This window comes from Telopea speciosissima, chromosome 11, assembly GCF_018873765.1.
Source record: "Telopea speciosissima isolate NSW1024214 ecotype Mountain lineage chromosome 11, Tspe_v1, whole genome shotgun sequence".
NCBI lineage: Eukaryota > Viridiplantae > Streptophyta > Magnoliopsida > Proteales > Proteaceae > Telopea > Telopea speciosissima.
Genome location: NC_057926.1, coordinates 14,366,528 through 14,380,118, shown reverse-complemented (window position 1 = coordinate 14,380,118; position 13,591 = coordinate 14,366,528). Strand labels below are relative to the sequence as shown.

The following is a 13,591-nucleotide window of genomic DNA, read 5'->3' as shown; positions in this document are numbered from 1 at the left end:
GGTTTGGGTGAGAAATGTCTCGGCCTTCAGATTTAAATCCCGAGTGCACATGCGCCATATTGGATAAGGCATATATTGCGTGTATTATAGACGTAACAAAGTCAATGTGCCTGACCAATAATGTGTCTCGCGACGACATCTAACTCGTTAGACATTCCTCGCCTACTCATGCTTCAACATTAGCCACCAGATTCGTGCATGGGCGTTGTGACACTTCTTGAACCCTTTATCTAGAATTACTTGAGTTTTATGAAAATAACTTTGATACCCCTCTGCCTTTCTGAGTTATTTTTCTTACCTTGCCGATTATCCAAGTTTACAAAGAAACCCTGATGGCCATACGAACTCATAGGGTGCTCATTTTCTCAAGTCTGAAAATTTTTCTAGTCCCAATAGACTTGTCACCTGCTCGATGAAATTCCCCATGTATATGGCCGTAAGTTAAGGCTTGTGGGCGGCCTTTGACCAGTGCGTGCGGGCCCTCTGCCTGCATTCCACCTAGCATGCGTGTGGCCTGGGAGTGTGCGGGCTGCGGGAATACCTTGGTGCGGCCACGTAGGCTGGCCCCATGCACTGTGTGTGCATGCATGTTCGTATGCTTGCTGGCTGGCTCTGGCCATGTCACCACTATTCAGACCTAACACGTGGCACTGCCACGACATCAACCACAAACCCAGCCTTATCCCAATTTAACGTGGTTGGCTACATGGTTCGAAACAAAACAAAGTAGGTAAAATTGTGGTCTAAACGAACAAAGGTGAATGAAGAGAAGGGAAAAGAGGAATGTGAAATGACAAAAAAAAGATGGGAAATAAAAGTAAAGTGAAAGATGAAAGTAAGAGGAAAGAGGCACAACCCAGCAAGTCAGGCGAATCTCAGCTAAATGGGATCTACTACATGGATCCTTGCCCTTCAATAGGCTCTATCCAAGGTCATACTTGGTACAAGACGTAGACTATGCATGTCCTTCCTCACAACTTCTCCTATGGTCATTTTAGGCTTGTCCCTAGCTCTTTTAGCTCCTTCAATCGAAATCATATCACTCCTCCTTACTGGGGCATCCGTAGGCCTCCGTTGAACATGACCATACCACCTCAAACGGCTCTCTCAGAGCTTGTTGTTGATCGGGGCAACTCCCAAGTCAGCTCTAATACGCTCATTCCTTACTTTATCCTTCCTAGTTTTTTTCACACGTCCATCTTAACATCCTCATATCTGCTACACATAGCTTCTCAATATGACACTTCTTAATACATCATAGTCGGTCGTACCATAGTCCTATAGAACTTTCCCTCAAGCTTTAAAGGAATACGTTGGTCACACAACACTCTGAACGCACCTCTCCACTTCAACCATTCCACTTTAATTCGCTGTGAAACATCATCCTCTATGTCCCCTTCTTTATTTATGATGGACCCCAGATATATAAAATAGTCACTTTGCGGTATCTCTCTTTCCTCAATTCGCACCATGCTAGTATCCATCGTAGTGTGACTAAAGTTACATATCATATACTCCGTCTTTGTTCTACTAATTTTAAAGCCTCGACATTACAACCATAAAATGACAATTATACCCCTTGTCTTGATTATAGTTCGAGAACTTGCGAGATCTCGAGACAAGATGGGATACAATACAAAATAATACAAGATCTCGGCGAGATCTCGGATTGCGGGTCAAGATCTCAACGAGATCATGGATCTCGGGTTGACCCATGGAAATGACCCATCTACTATGTATTTACTTACCTAACTCGACAGAACTCCACATATCTCGGCGAGATCTTGGTTTGACCCATGGAAATGACCCATCTACTATGTGTTTACTTACCTAACTCGATAGAACTGTTATATGTTTGTTGTGGAGCACTAGATGCAACATTACAGCAACACTATGTCATGGGAAGACTATGTGACACTAGCGGGGACTTTTACCAAAAAAAAAAAAGACACTAGCGGGGACTGAATACTTGATTCAAAGTCATTTTATGGGATGATAGTTTTAACACTGTTAAACAGTTTGATGTATCACTTTAACATTTCTAATTCTTATTTAAGTTGTTTAGCTATTAATTGAATGTTTTGCTTACTTTCTATTACTAAATTATGTGTAGAGTAGGGTATTTTAGTACATCATCGCCTACCAACCTATGGTCCGAATTGAAACTCATATTTGGGCTTTGTTTTTGCAAAATCTGATAATGCCATTGTGTTTAAATGGCCTAAAATAGGCTGAATAACAAGTTTCAGACCCAAACTAGGTCTAAAACCCACCGAGTTGAGGTTTCGAGTTGAAAAAAAAAATTTGTACCAACTCGGTGAGATCTCGACTTGACTCGGTTTTTCCAAGGGCCGAGTTGTTATACCCGAAATTTTGGATATTTTGGTCTAAATATTGTATTTTTTCTACATGGTTTCGGTGGGTTTTAGGTCAAGTTAAGGCCTGTAACTTCATGGAAACCCTATTTTAGGCTATATAAATGTTCAAATTGCAAAAATAGTCACCCAAAGTGGTGTTTTGGATTTGCACCATTGATTGGTAGTATACGGTTGAATCCTAATGTATAACTTAGTTAATTACACTTACATTACACATACACATACACATTGTCTAACATATATGTAATTGATCACCATACAATGTACATAACCCCTATTTTTTTTTTAAAGATTTTTGTAGGAAAATAAAAAATTTGATGCAGAAAAATAAAAAATATATTTATATACAGAAAAAAAATTTCGACACCGTAAGGTTGTAGATCGGCCTCCGGTGTTTAACATATATTAATTTCATCAGAAACAGACATGTATAGTTAAGTATTTCCTAACTATATATATTTTATGCTTTCTAATATATTTCTCTTTCTCATTAAAAAAACATGTATTGATCATTTTTTAAAATAAAAAAAAAAAAACAGTTTTGGAGAAAATGGTTTTACTTGAAATAGTGGAAAGGCTTCACTGATGTGCTAAAAAGGTTTAATACTGACTCCCCCAAGTGCTTCCGGCATAGATGTGGTGAAGATTCAAAGAACAAAGCAAAATCACAAAAAATGAGTGAAGGATGAAGAAATAGGACCAAAAACTCGACAAACAGCAGCCTTGTGAGTTCTCGGTCAAAATTTCAGTCGAGAGTCATGAGAATTGGTCTTTTTATAAGGTGGGTTTATAACATCTTGCCGATATTTCGACGAGATATTACGAAGGCTCGAAATCTCGCGAAATGACCGAAATATCGGTCAAGATATTGTTGTTTTTTTTTCAAATCGAACATACATTTCGTTTCAGTAAGGTCAAGATAATCGAAATTCTCGAAATCTCGATCGAGATTTCGCGAGTTTTTGTACATTGTTATCAACATGTAAGAGTACTGAGCTGCTCCTGGACCAGTCAATTTTACCATCAATTGTAGGGGCCACTGCCACTACCAACTGCATCTGTATCATTGCTGATGAACCATAACTGGAGACGTCTAATCACCGTGCATATGAGACCAAGCAACGCAAATAACTGACCCGATGGCCCGACGATAATCCGACGATGAATCGAACCCGCTCGTACTAAGCAAAATCGGTCGCCGAGGCGGGTGAGAGATTGACCTGGTCAACTCGGATTGGACCCAAGATTCTAAATGCCTAAACCCCTGCGGTGAACTAACTTAACTATGATTCAAGTTAGGTCAAGGTCATGCTTTCTACATGACTCTCAACCCGACAGGTGTTGAACCTTGAGAAAGACACCTAGGATAACTTGAGACCCAAACTACCGCCTATGAACATACGACTCTTGTACCGATCTAGTAACTCAAACCTATAAATAGGAGCTCCTATTTCAGGTAAGGGGGCTCTCATTTTTCTAACCTTTTGGATTTGAGCATTTATCTGTTGCAGAGATCTGACTTTGGCATCGGAGCATACTAACCGACTCAGGTCGGTGCTCTTTTGTCTTGTGTTTCCTACCTATGCAGTACAGCTCGGCCAGGTGGGACGATTGGTTGGATTTCACCGTAACAATTGGCGCCGTCTGTGGGAAACGTTACGTTAAAGCCGTAGGTTATGGTAACTAACAGAGCAAACAATTCCCGACCAAGAGATAATCGTACAATGGAGAACTCTCGCCGTAGGGGGAGTCGGGTTGATGGTGGCTCAGTTACGCGACAGGCGACCCGAGCTATGCTTTTGCCATTGGGCGCAGTAACCCAGGTGCATCAGACTTTGGAGGCCTTGATTGAGGAAGATCTCCCTCCCTTGTCACCATTACCAATTCCAAGACTCTAGGGAGGAGGGCCAAAACCTCGACCAGCCATCCTAGGAGTACACTATCTTGACCCAAACGCACTCGCGACCAATGCACAAGTGCGTGATCTGCGGCTCCAACTTGCGGAGACAAATGCGATGATGAGGTCGTGTCTATTACAGGTGGAAGCGAACCACCCACATCAGCAACAATAGTCGCGCCAACCAGCGTTGGAGTAGCTAGGTAGGTCTGGCCACTGGAACGAAAGTAAGGCCAGCTCGGCTCGGGCGAGGAGATGCACTCCGCCACCACATGACCAGACGGGACAGCGTGATTACCCAAGGAACGTCAGATCGGGTTCTCGGGCATGGTCACTGACCCGACCTGATCGAAGTCCACGGAGGGAGTGGGAGAGAACGGTTTCGAGGCAATCCTGAAGGAGCTTAGATCGCGGTAGGAGAAGTCCCTTACCCGAGGGGAGTAGGTGCAGTTCTTTTCGGGAACCATCCCGAATCGAGAATGTCCTCCAGACTCGGCCTGAGGATATCGAGATCGGGCAACGGCTGAAGGATCTCGATGAGAAGATCCGAAGTATCGGGAGGAATACAGTAGAAGAGATGTTGGCCGTATCTAACCAACACCCGTTCTTGGAAGGGGTTCAAAATGCTGACCGTTGTCTTGTATGACGGATCTACTGACCCGATCGATTACGTCAATTACTTCCACTTGGCAATGATGGTCTACGGCGGGTCGGACATTGTGTTGTGCAGATTCTCCGCGGTATCATTGAAAGGAGCGGCAAACTACTAGTTCTCTCACTTAAGGCCGAGGTCAGTCCGCTGTTTTGCCGAAATCATTCGGGCATTTGTCACAAGATTCTAGAGCAGCATCCGACAGAAGAAGACCGTGGCGAACCTGTTGGCCATCAAGTAGCGGTGGGACAAGACGATTCGAGACTTTGTCTCGTGATTTAATCGGGAATCCTTAGACATTCCCAACCTCGATGACTCAGTGGCATTTAGTGATTCAACGCTCTGTAGAGTGGCATAACAGATATCGAGCTGATAAAATCCTTAATTTTGAATAAGACCAACAACATGACCGAGTTGATCAGCTGGTGTCATCAGTTCGCCGACATGGCCGAAGTCATCGCGGCACGCAATGAGGCAAACAGGATCCCGGAGAGGAAGAAGGATTCAGACAAAAAAGACAAGAAGATTGACAGGAAAGATGATAAAAAACTAAGAACTAAGAGGGTGCCTAGTCCCGAGTACACCCCGCTCAACACCAGGCGGTCGGACATCTTGATGCAAATCGAGAATAGGGGTCTCCTGAACTGGCCTGGACCGATGTTCTCAAAGGCTGAAGATAGGAACCCTCACAAGTATTGTCGATTCCACAAGGAGATAGGGCATGATAAGGAGGACTGCAGACAATTGAAGAGAGAGATCGAGAATCTGATCAAGGAAGGGCATCTGGGCCGGTATGTGGACAAAAGAAGAGATTACCGACCCGACCACAGAGAAGGGGATCGAAAGGCACGAAGAGAAGAAAAGCGGGACAACTAGAAGGGAGAAAGAAGGCCTGATAAAGAAAAAGAGAAAACAAGAGAGAGATCGAGAATCTGATCAAGGAAGGGCATCTGGGCCGGTATGTGGACAAAAGAAGAGATTACCGACCCGACCACAGAGAAGGGGATTGAAAGGCACGAAGAGAAGAAAAGCGGGACAACTAGAAGGGAGAAAGAAGGCCTGATAAAGAAAAAGAGAAAACAAGAGAAGGGCGCCCAGAACCTAACAAAGAAACTGGGCAGCTGAGCCGACCATTGGCTGTACCCATTTTGACGATTTTGGGAGGACCCGGCCAAGAATCGGTTCGGAAGGCAAAGGCGCACGCTATGTTCGTTGGAGGGGCCGAGACGACCAGGAAGTTGGCAAAGTCCGAACCAGCCATTACCTTTACCAGTGACAATATGGAGGGTATCAGCTGGCCACATGACGATGCGATCGTGCTGCAAATGATCATACAGGACCGACTTGTCCACAGAATCTTGGTCGATACAGGAGCTTCAGTAGATCTGCTTTCATATCAGGCTTATTGGCAGTTTGGGCTAGGGGACGAGAACTTCACACCGGATGGAACAAACTTGTACGGATTCTCAAGAGTGGAAGTTAGACTTGAAGGAAGTATAAGGATGCCTGTAACTGCAGGGGAATACCCGAATGAAGTTACTGTCATGGTAAACTTTATGATGGTAAGAATAGTCTCGGCTTTCAACGCCATTGTAGGCCAACTTGCTTTGAACACATTAGGAGCAGTCGTGTCTGCAAAACATCTGAAGATAAAGTTTCTGACCCCAAACGGAGTAGGGGAATCCGAATTGACCAGAAGAGATCAAGGGAATGTTATGCAACATTCATGAAGAACAAGAGCAACTGTGGAGGCATGGCCTTGACAACATTTACGGGGGTCCGTTCTCGGACTTCGAGAATCTTGACCCCCCCTTCATCTGAGTCATTTGACTCATCACCTCCTTCCTCGCGGTCTACCGACCCCTTACCTTCGGTGACATGCGCTTGACCAGAAGGCTCGGTTAACGCCTGGTCGGGGTGGACCACAGAATGTTCTTCCACTTGTACCTGACCTAACCTAGATACTACCTCACCATCCTCACTGCGATTATCATTGGAGTCACTATCTAAGGACACCGAGTCGGATCTTTTACTCTTGGGGTTGCTATCTTTGCTGAAACCCTTTATCCCGCCCTTTAGGGGAACGGGCTCGTACTCACTATCGGAAGACATGAAGGATAAGTAAGAGGGACACTTACTTTTCGGTTATGAAACGACGAGCCAAACCAATGGGAAGAACAAGCAAGAGGACGAGAATGACGAGCCGAGCCGAGCACGAAAGATGCCCAGATAGAACAAGAAAGCAACCTGAGCCGAAGAAAGCAGTCATGCAAGGTGCAAGATCTAAAGAGCGAGACCCCTATTTATAGGAGTAAGGAGTGGGTAGGCGAAACGATTCAATGGCGCAGATCAAGTGAAACCGACGGTAGGGATTGTGCAACAATCCCTCTACCTAAGGAGTCATGATGACGGATGCCACGCGTCAGAACACGAAAAGTGCCTCACGCCGGCAGTTTGTCTTTCCTAGGTAACGTATAGATTCGTAATGATGGCAAGTAGCGTGGCCGATGATGTCATCGCACAAATGACCTGACCCGCCCTGACTTGTAGAAACGCGACCCTACCAAGGGAGGATCGCAAAGGAATAACGGCTCGGATACCATATCCTGACCCGAGCTTACTCTCATCATCCAGTCTTTCAATATGAGAGTTGGGGGGCCATGATAAACCATAACTGGAGACGTCCAATCAACAGAGGACACATCACGAGCCGGATCAAGCCGAACCGGACACCAGACCAGAAATCGAACCATGCATATAAGACCAAGCAACGCAAATAACCGACCTGATGGCCCGACGATAATCCGACGACGAATCGAACTCGCCCGCACTTAAAGCAAAATTGGTCGCCGAGTCGGGTGAGAAATCGGCCTGGCCAACTTGGATCGGACCTAGGATTCTAAATGCCTAAACTCCTGCAGTTAATTAACTTAACTACGGTTCAAGTTTGGTCAAGGTCATGCTTTCTACATGACTCCCACCCGACAAGTGTCGAACCTTGAGAAAGACACCTAGGATAACTTGAGACCCAAACTACCACCTATGAACATACCACTCTAGTACCGATCTAGTAACTCAAACCTATAAATAGTAGCTCCTATTCCAGGTAAGGGGGCTCTCATTTTTCCTACTTTTTGGATTTGAGCATTTATCTGTTGTAGAGATCTGAGTTTGGCATTGGAGCATACTAACCGACTCAGGTCGGAGCTCTTTTGTCTTGTGATACCTACCTGTGCAGGACTGCTCGGCCAGGTGGGACGACGGGTCGGATTTCAGCGCAACAACTGCCATGTGAATTCTCTACCTGTACTCATCAGAATACTGACCGCCTCATCACTGACACATCTGCATGGTTGTCAACAATGACAATCCATATACAACAAGAATTTCATGCATATCTGAGTTGTCTCTATACCTACGTTTCTGTCGCAAGCCGATCTCCCACTGGACTTCTCTGGTTCGGGATTACCACTGCTTTATTTTCCTTGTTTTTGGATCCCTTCTCTCTCTCTCTTTTTTTATTTTTTTTATTTATTTTATACAACCGTAAGAAGAAATTTTTGATGGGATATAGGGTGCCAAAATTGATTAGATGGATCATGAAACTTCTATCAGTAAATAAATGATACCTATACTAATCCCTGTTGAAGAGAAAAAGAAAAATATGCCATTTGTTATCATGATGCAATTTATATCCTTATGTGTTGTTATCCATTGCTCGTTTCAAGTTTTTTTTTTCTCCTTTTTTACTGTTATTTGTTTTTCTATTGTTTCGGTTGTAGTAATATCATTCTATGGTTCTGATCAATTCTTTGGTTTGTTGAGCAGGTGGCCAGACAACTATCCGGTAATTTTATCTTCAAGTTCCCCATTCCTTTGTAATTTAAGATTTCATTTTCTATTTTCCTTCACGAATGAAATGCCTAACATTAAATCCCATCATGATAATAAGTAACAAATGACAACTTTTTCTTTTTCTCTTCGACAGGGATTAGCATTGGTATCATTTATTTACTGATAAAAGTTTCATGATTGTTCCATCTAACTTAAGATTTTTCTATTTGCTTTCATGAATAACATTTACATATTTGTTATCATGATGCAATTTATCTCATTACAGAGAGTTATTCAAGTTTTTGTTAGCATGATAAATGGGAATGTGGGCTTTTTTTAAAATTTTTTTTAATAATAGGTGTTTGCTCCATAATTAGTCTAAAGTGAATATTATATAAGGTGAACTTACAAAGGCTCTTGGGATAAGGGCTGCCATAAATTAAAACTCTTTGGCTATTTTGCAAACAATGAGATGAGCCTCCAGGCAAGGTTCTTGATTACTAGGTTATAGCACATTAGAAAAGCACTGACAATTAAAGATTGATAAATTGGTTCATCTCTTGGTTATAAAACAAGAGCATATATTATAAAATATTTTATAGTTTGGTGCCTTAGAAATCCTAAAAAATACAGCAATAGTGTTGTTGATGAAATCATTGATTTTTTAGCAGATTTTATCACAATGTTAATTTATTGGAGGTTTTTTTTTGCTGAATATGGATGGAATTATTTATTGGCTAAAGATATATCTTATTTTTCTGTAATTGAAAATGTAAAAGATTTTATAAGACAAATGATAAGATAGCACCACCACAAGATATCTCCCAATAGGTCTTGGATGAACGGGGAACCAATAGCCCAAAGACCAGATTAGCTCTTGTAGGTCCCTGCTTTGCTAATTTGTTGCAATGGAAGGTGGATTAACTGTTCTATCTGAATGAGATGTGGAAAGTAGAAGCTATATCTCTAATTTTTTAATTCAGTGTGGGTGCCCACTGTTCTTTCTTGCAAGAACCAATCTAGAATTTTTGCTAAGTCATCCCTCAGCCAAAACCAAAAGTGCCTGAAAGCTGAGTGAACTGGCATGGTTGAGGCCCTACAGAAGAGGCAAGATCTGTACGGATGGAATTTCCAGTACCAGCTAATCCTGAATATGTATATGCCACTAAATATGCATGCTCTCTAAAAGCCCTTGCAACTGAATTCTAAGGATTCCCCATCAAACAACCATTAAGCTTTGATTTTATTCCGTCTAAGAGGATGGGTAACCTCTGGGGTTAAAAATTAAACCTATAGAAACCTCCTAAATAAATCCTTATGATGCAGATTTAGCATCAAACTGGGCTTCTTTTATTAGGAATAAGTCTAGGGTTGGGTTATATACATGTTGGGCCTTTGATCCCATGGGTTTTCGATGTAATAGGCCACTTTTATGGACCTAAACTATGGGTAATAAGGTTACATACGGGATTAGTTAGTAGATCTCTTTTTATTTGGTTAGAGATCATATGACTATTTAATTGTTATTCAAGTTCGGCTGGATTAGGACTCTATAAGTCCAGCCATGTTTTGAGTCTATTTCCTTTGTTATTTCACTTTCCTAGTCAGTTTAGGTTATCTAATAGGTTAAGGATTGAGTTAGGCCTTTCCTTTTAGTGCAGGAGTCTATTTTTGAGTTTTTTATATAAGGTTATAAGAGGGGCAAGTATTGGACACGAATTTTGATATTAATGAAAAGTTTTTGCTGCTCGTCTTCTCCATTGAAGATTTTGTCTTGTGTTTGATCAAGGCTGGTGGGATTGGTGTTTGATCCGATTGAAACCTTGCGATGGGAAGCCAAGAGTGGTTCGTTGGTGGGATTGGTGTTTGATCCAATCGACACTTTGCGGTGTGAAGCCCGGGTGATTCTTTTGAAACTCTCCTTCAAGTTACTTGAAGATTTCTTGAAGTTCTAGTTAAAACTTCAATTTTATTCAAGTTTCATACTCAAACAAGGTGCTGCCCAATTTCCCTATTTCCCAAAACCCTAACCCTAGTTGCTGCCCAATTACATCTAAACTACTTCTACTCCTCCAAAACCAATAAAACCGAGTTCATTAGACTCCCCTACACCTGCGCAGCTTTACCATATAAGATACCCATCCATTACCCTAACCCTAAACTTGACATACAACTCCAATTCTGTCCCATCGAACCAGCAGCTCAACAGGTCCTGGATGTCTGGTTCCTAGTAGGTCTCCTACCTATCTAGGACTACATTAAGTGGTATCAAAGCCATGGATGAACATGGCCAGCTCATTCCTTTGCCTCCACCGACCCATTGAACAAAATTCTGGAGATGTTTCAGCAGTTTCAAGCTGGTCAAGGGGCTATAAATGAAAGGTTGCAGCAAATGGAGCAGCACCAAACTACTCCAGTAAGGGACAGCAACAATCCCTTGGAAGAGGATAGATATCAAGTTCAATTAAAAGTACAAAGAGCTCTGGGAAGAGATAGGAATTACAGAGATCAATCTAGAAATCACAGAGATCAACCCAAAGATCACAGGGATTACAGAGACCACATGGATCACAGAGAGTACAGAGATCACAGAGACAAACGTAGGAATGATAGAGAAGGACACAGGGAAGACAGGGACAGTTATAACGAATACATAGAAAGGTACAAAGATAAGAGTGAAGACAGGAACAGAGGATACAGAGACTACAGGAGACACCATAGACCTCCAGAGGCGTATGAGTTGAGAGACTTTGATGGCAGACCAGATCCATAGGTATTTTGTGATTGGTTAGATGCTTTAGATGATTATTTTGATTGGTATGATTTGCCTGAGCATAGGAAAATGAGACTACCACATACCAAGCTAGTGGGACTAGCACATAATTGGTGGAGAACCCAGATGGATTATCCTGACTACCGTGGTAGAGAACCTGTTACATGGGTAGAGATGAAAGAAGATTTGAGTAAGAAATATTTCCCATGGATGTTCAGAGCTCTACAACAAGGTAGCTTAAATTCCCATCGACAACATCACCACCAAAAGGCCTTTAAATCTGAAGACAACTTGAAGCCTCCATCAATGAGATTTTGTTTGCAAGTTGAAGACTGTTGGAAATCTGACATCATCAGTGTTAAATCAGCGGCTGAATACAAATGTACATTGCCAACGGAAATTGAGAGAGCACAAGTTGAAGACAAAGCTGAAGTGATCACAGTGAATTGTGATGAAAAGAAAGAGACAATGCCTGAAGCTTCAAAGATGGAAAGTCAACATGTGGAAGATTTTACTAAAGAGGTCTACGTTGAAGAAGTCAAAGTAGACAAAGCTGAAACAACAGAAGATGAAGAGGTGGTTGAGAATATTCCGAAGGAGATCAATGATATTCAAGATGCTATTCTTGAAGAGGTGGAGCTTGTATCTAAAGTATTAGGTGAGAAGGTTGCTAACACTGAAGACTCTATGGATAGGGCATTCACTGTTGGTGTGATTCAGAGGTAGAGCACATAGAGTTAGTTATGCCCCCATGGTTCTTCGAAGAGAAAGCTCCACGCCTTGAAGACTATATTCCTAATGTTCCTGCTTCACCGGAATTCTGTTTGGGGATGGTCAAAGCTGCTACTCACATGTTGTTTCCCCCTTATCACTACAAAATTCGAGGACGAATTTTTTGAAGCTGGGGAGAGTTTATGCAGATTCATCAGCAAAATAGGCTTGTTTTATTAGGAATAACTCTAGGGTTGGGTTCTATACATGTTGGGCCTTTGATCTCATGGGTTTTCTATGTAATAGGCCACTTTAATGGGCCTCAAATATGGGTACATAGGTTGCATACGGGATTAGCCCTATACTTAGTTTATTTTCATGTTTTTAATGTTTTAAATTGAACCAGTCCAAAGCTAGTATGAACCAGTAGTTCAATTTAAGTGATTTTATTAGTTTTTCTTTTAATTGTTTAGTTCGGCTGGATTATGACTCTGTTTTGAGTCTATTTCAGTTTCCTAGTCAGTTTAAGTTACCTAATAGGTTAGGGATAGGGTTAGGCCTTTCCTTTTTAGTGTCTAAGTCATAGTTATCAAGGCATCATCATGGTGTCCAGGCTCCTTGGTGGCCTTGGACGCCTTGGGCGCCATGGCGGGCTCCTTGTCGCCATAGCGGTGTCGCCTTGAATTTTGCCCCTCTAAAACGCCATGCTGGCTTTCCCGCCTTGATAAGTGTGACTCTTAAGTCTTTTTTTGAGTCTTCTATATAAGTTTGTATGGGAGGCCAGCGATAAATACGAATTTGATTAGTAAAAACTCAGCTTTATACTTGTTGCCTTTGTTGCTGTTGTTACTCCTTGAGAGTGTTGCATCCTTGTGGGTTTATCAAGGTGGAAGGGACTGGTGGATCTCCAATCGACTCCTTGCATCGTGAAGATCGGGAGGGCTGCTACTTATCTCCTTGGATCGTGAAGATCGGGAGACCCCATTGTTCATCTTCAAAGCTACTACCATTGAAGATCAGTGTGCAAGTAAGTACTTTACAGTTTCAGCAATCATCCTTCTTCTCCTAATCCTCTAAACTCAGCCCCATCAATCCCCATTACCAATATTCAATCATTACTACTTTCCTCATCCATCATTAATACCATAGATCCATTAGAACCCTAAAACCTGCAACTATTCTTCTTCCCTTCTAGGTCACATGCAAGGTAATTTTTGTGAGAATTCTGCCCAGCCAAATCTAACCGTTAGAACCTGCTAAAAATTTGCACGAATCTTCCTCAAACCCTAAGAGAGACTCGATTCAAATTTCAGCACCATCCACCTAGCCGATTGTCTGAAATTACA

At 42.3% G+C, this 13,591-nt stretch overlaps 1 protein-coding gene across 1 annotated transcript in view; it reads left to right on the top strand.

The window, feature by feature from the left end:
- Positions 1-13,591, top strand: part of LOC122646689 (ADP-ribosylation factor 1-like) — a 45,873-nt gene that overhangs the window by 21,364 nt on the left and 10,918 nt on the right. Inside the window, exon 5 of the mRNA XM_043840281.1 lies at positions 8,756-8,774. Within this exon, the coding sequence (XP_043696216.1) occupies positions 8,756-8,774 (19 nt within the window). The remainder of the gene's footprint in view (positions 1-8,755; positions 8,775-13,591) is intronic.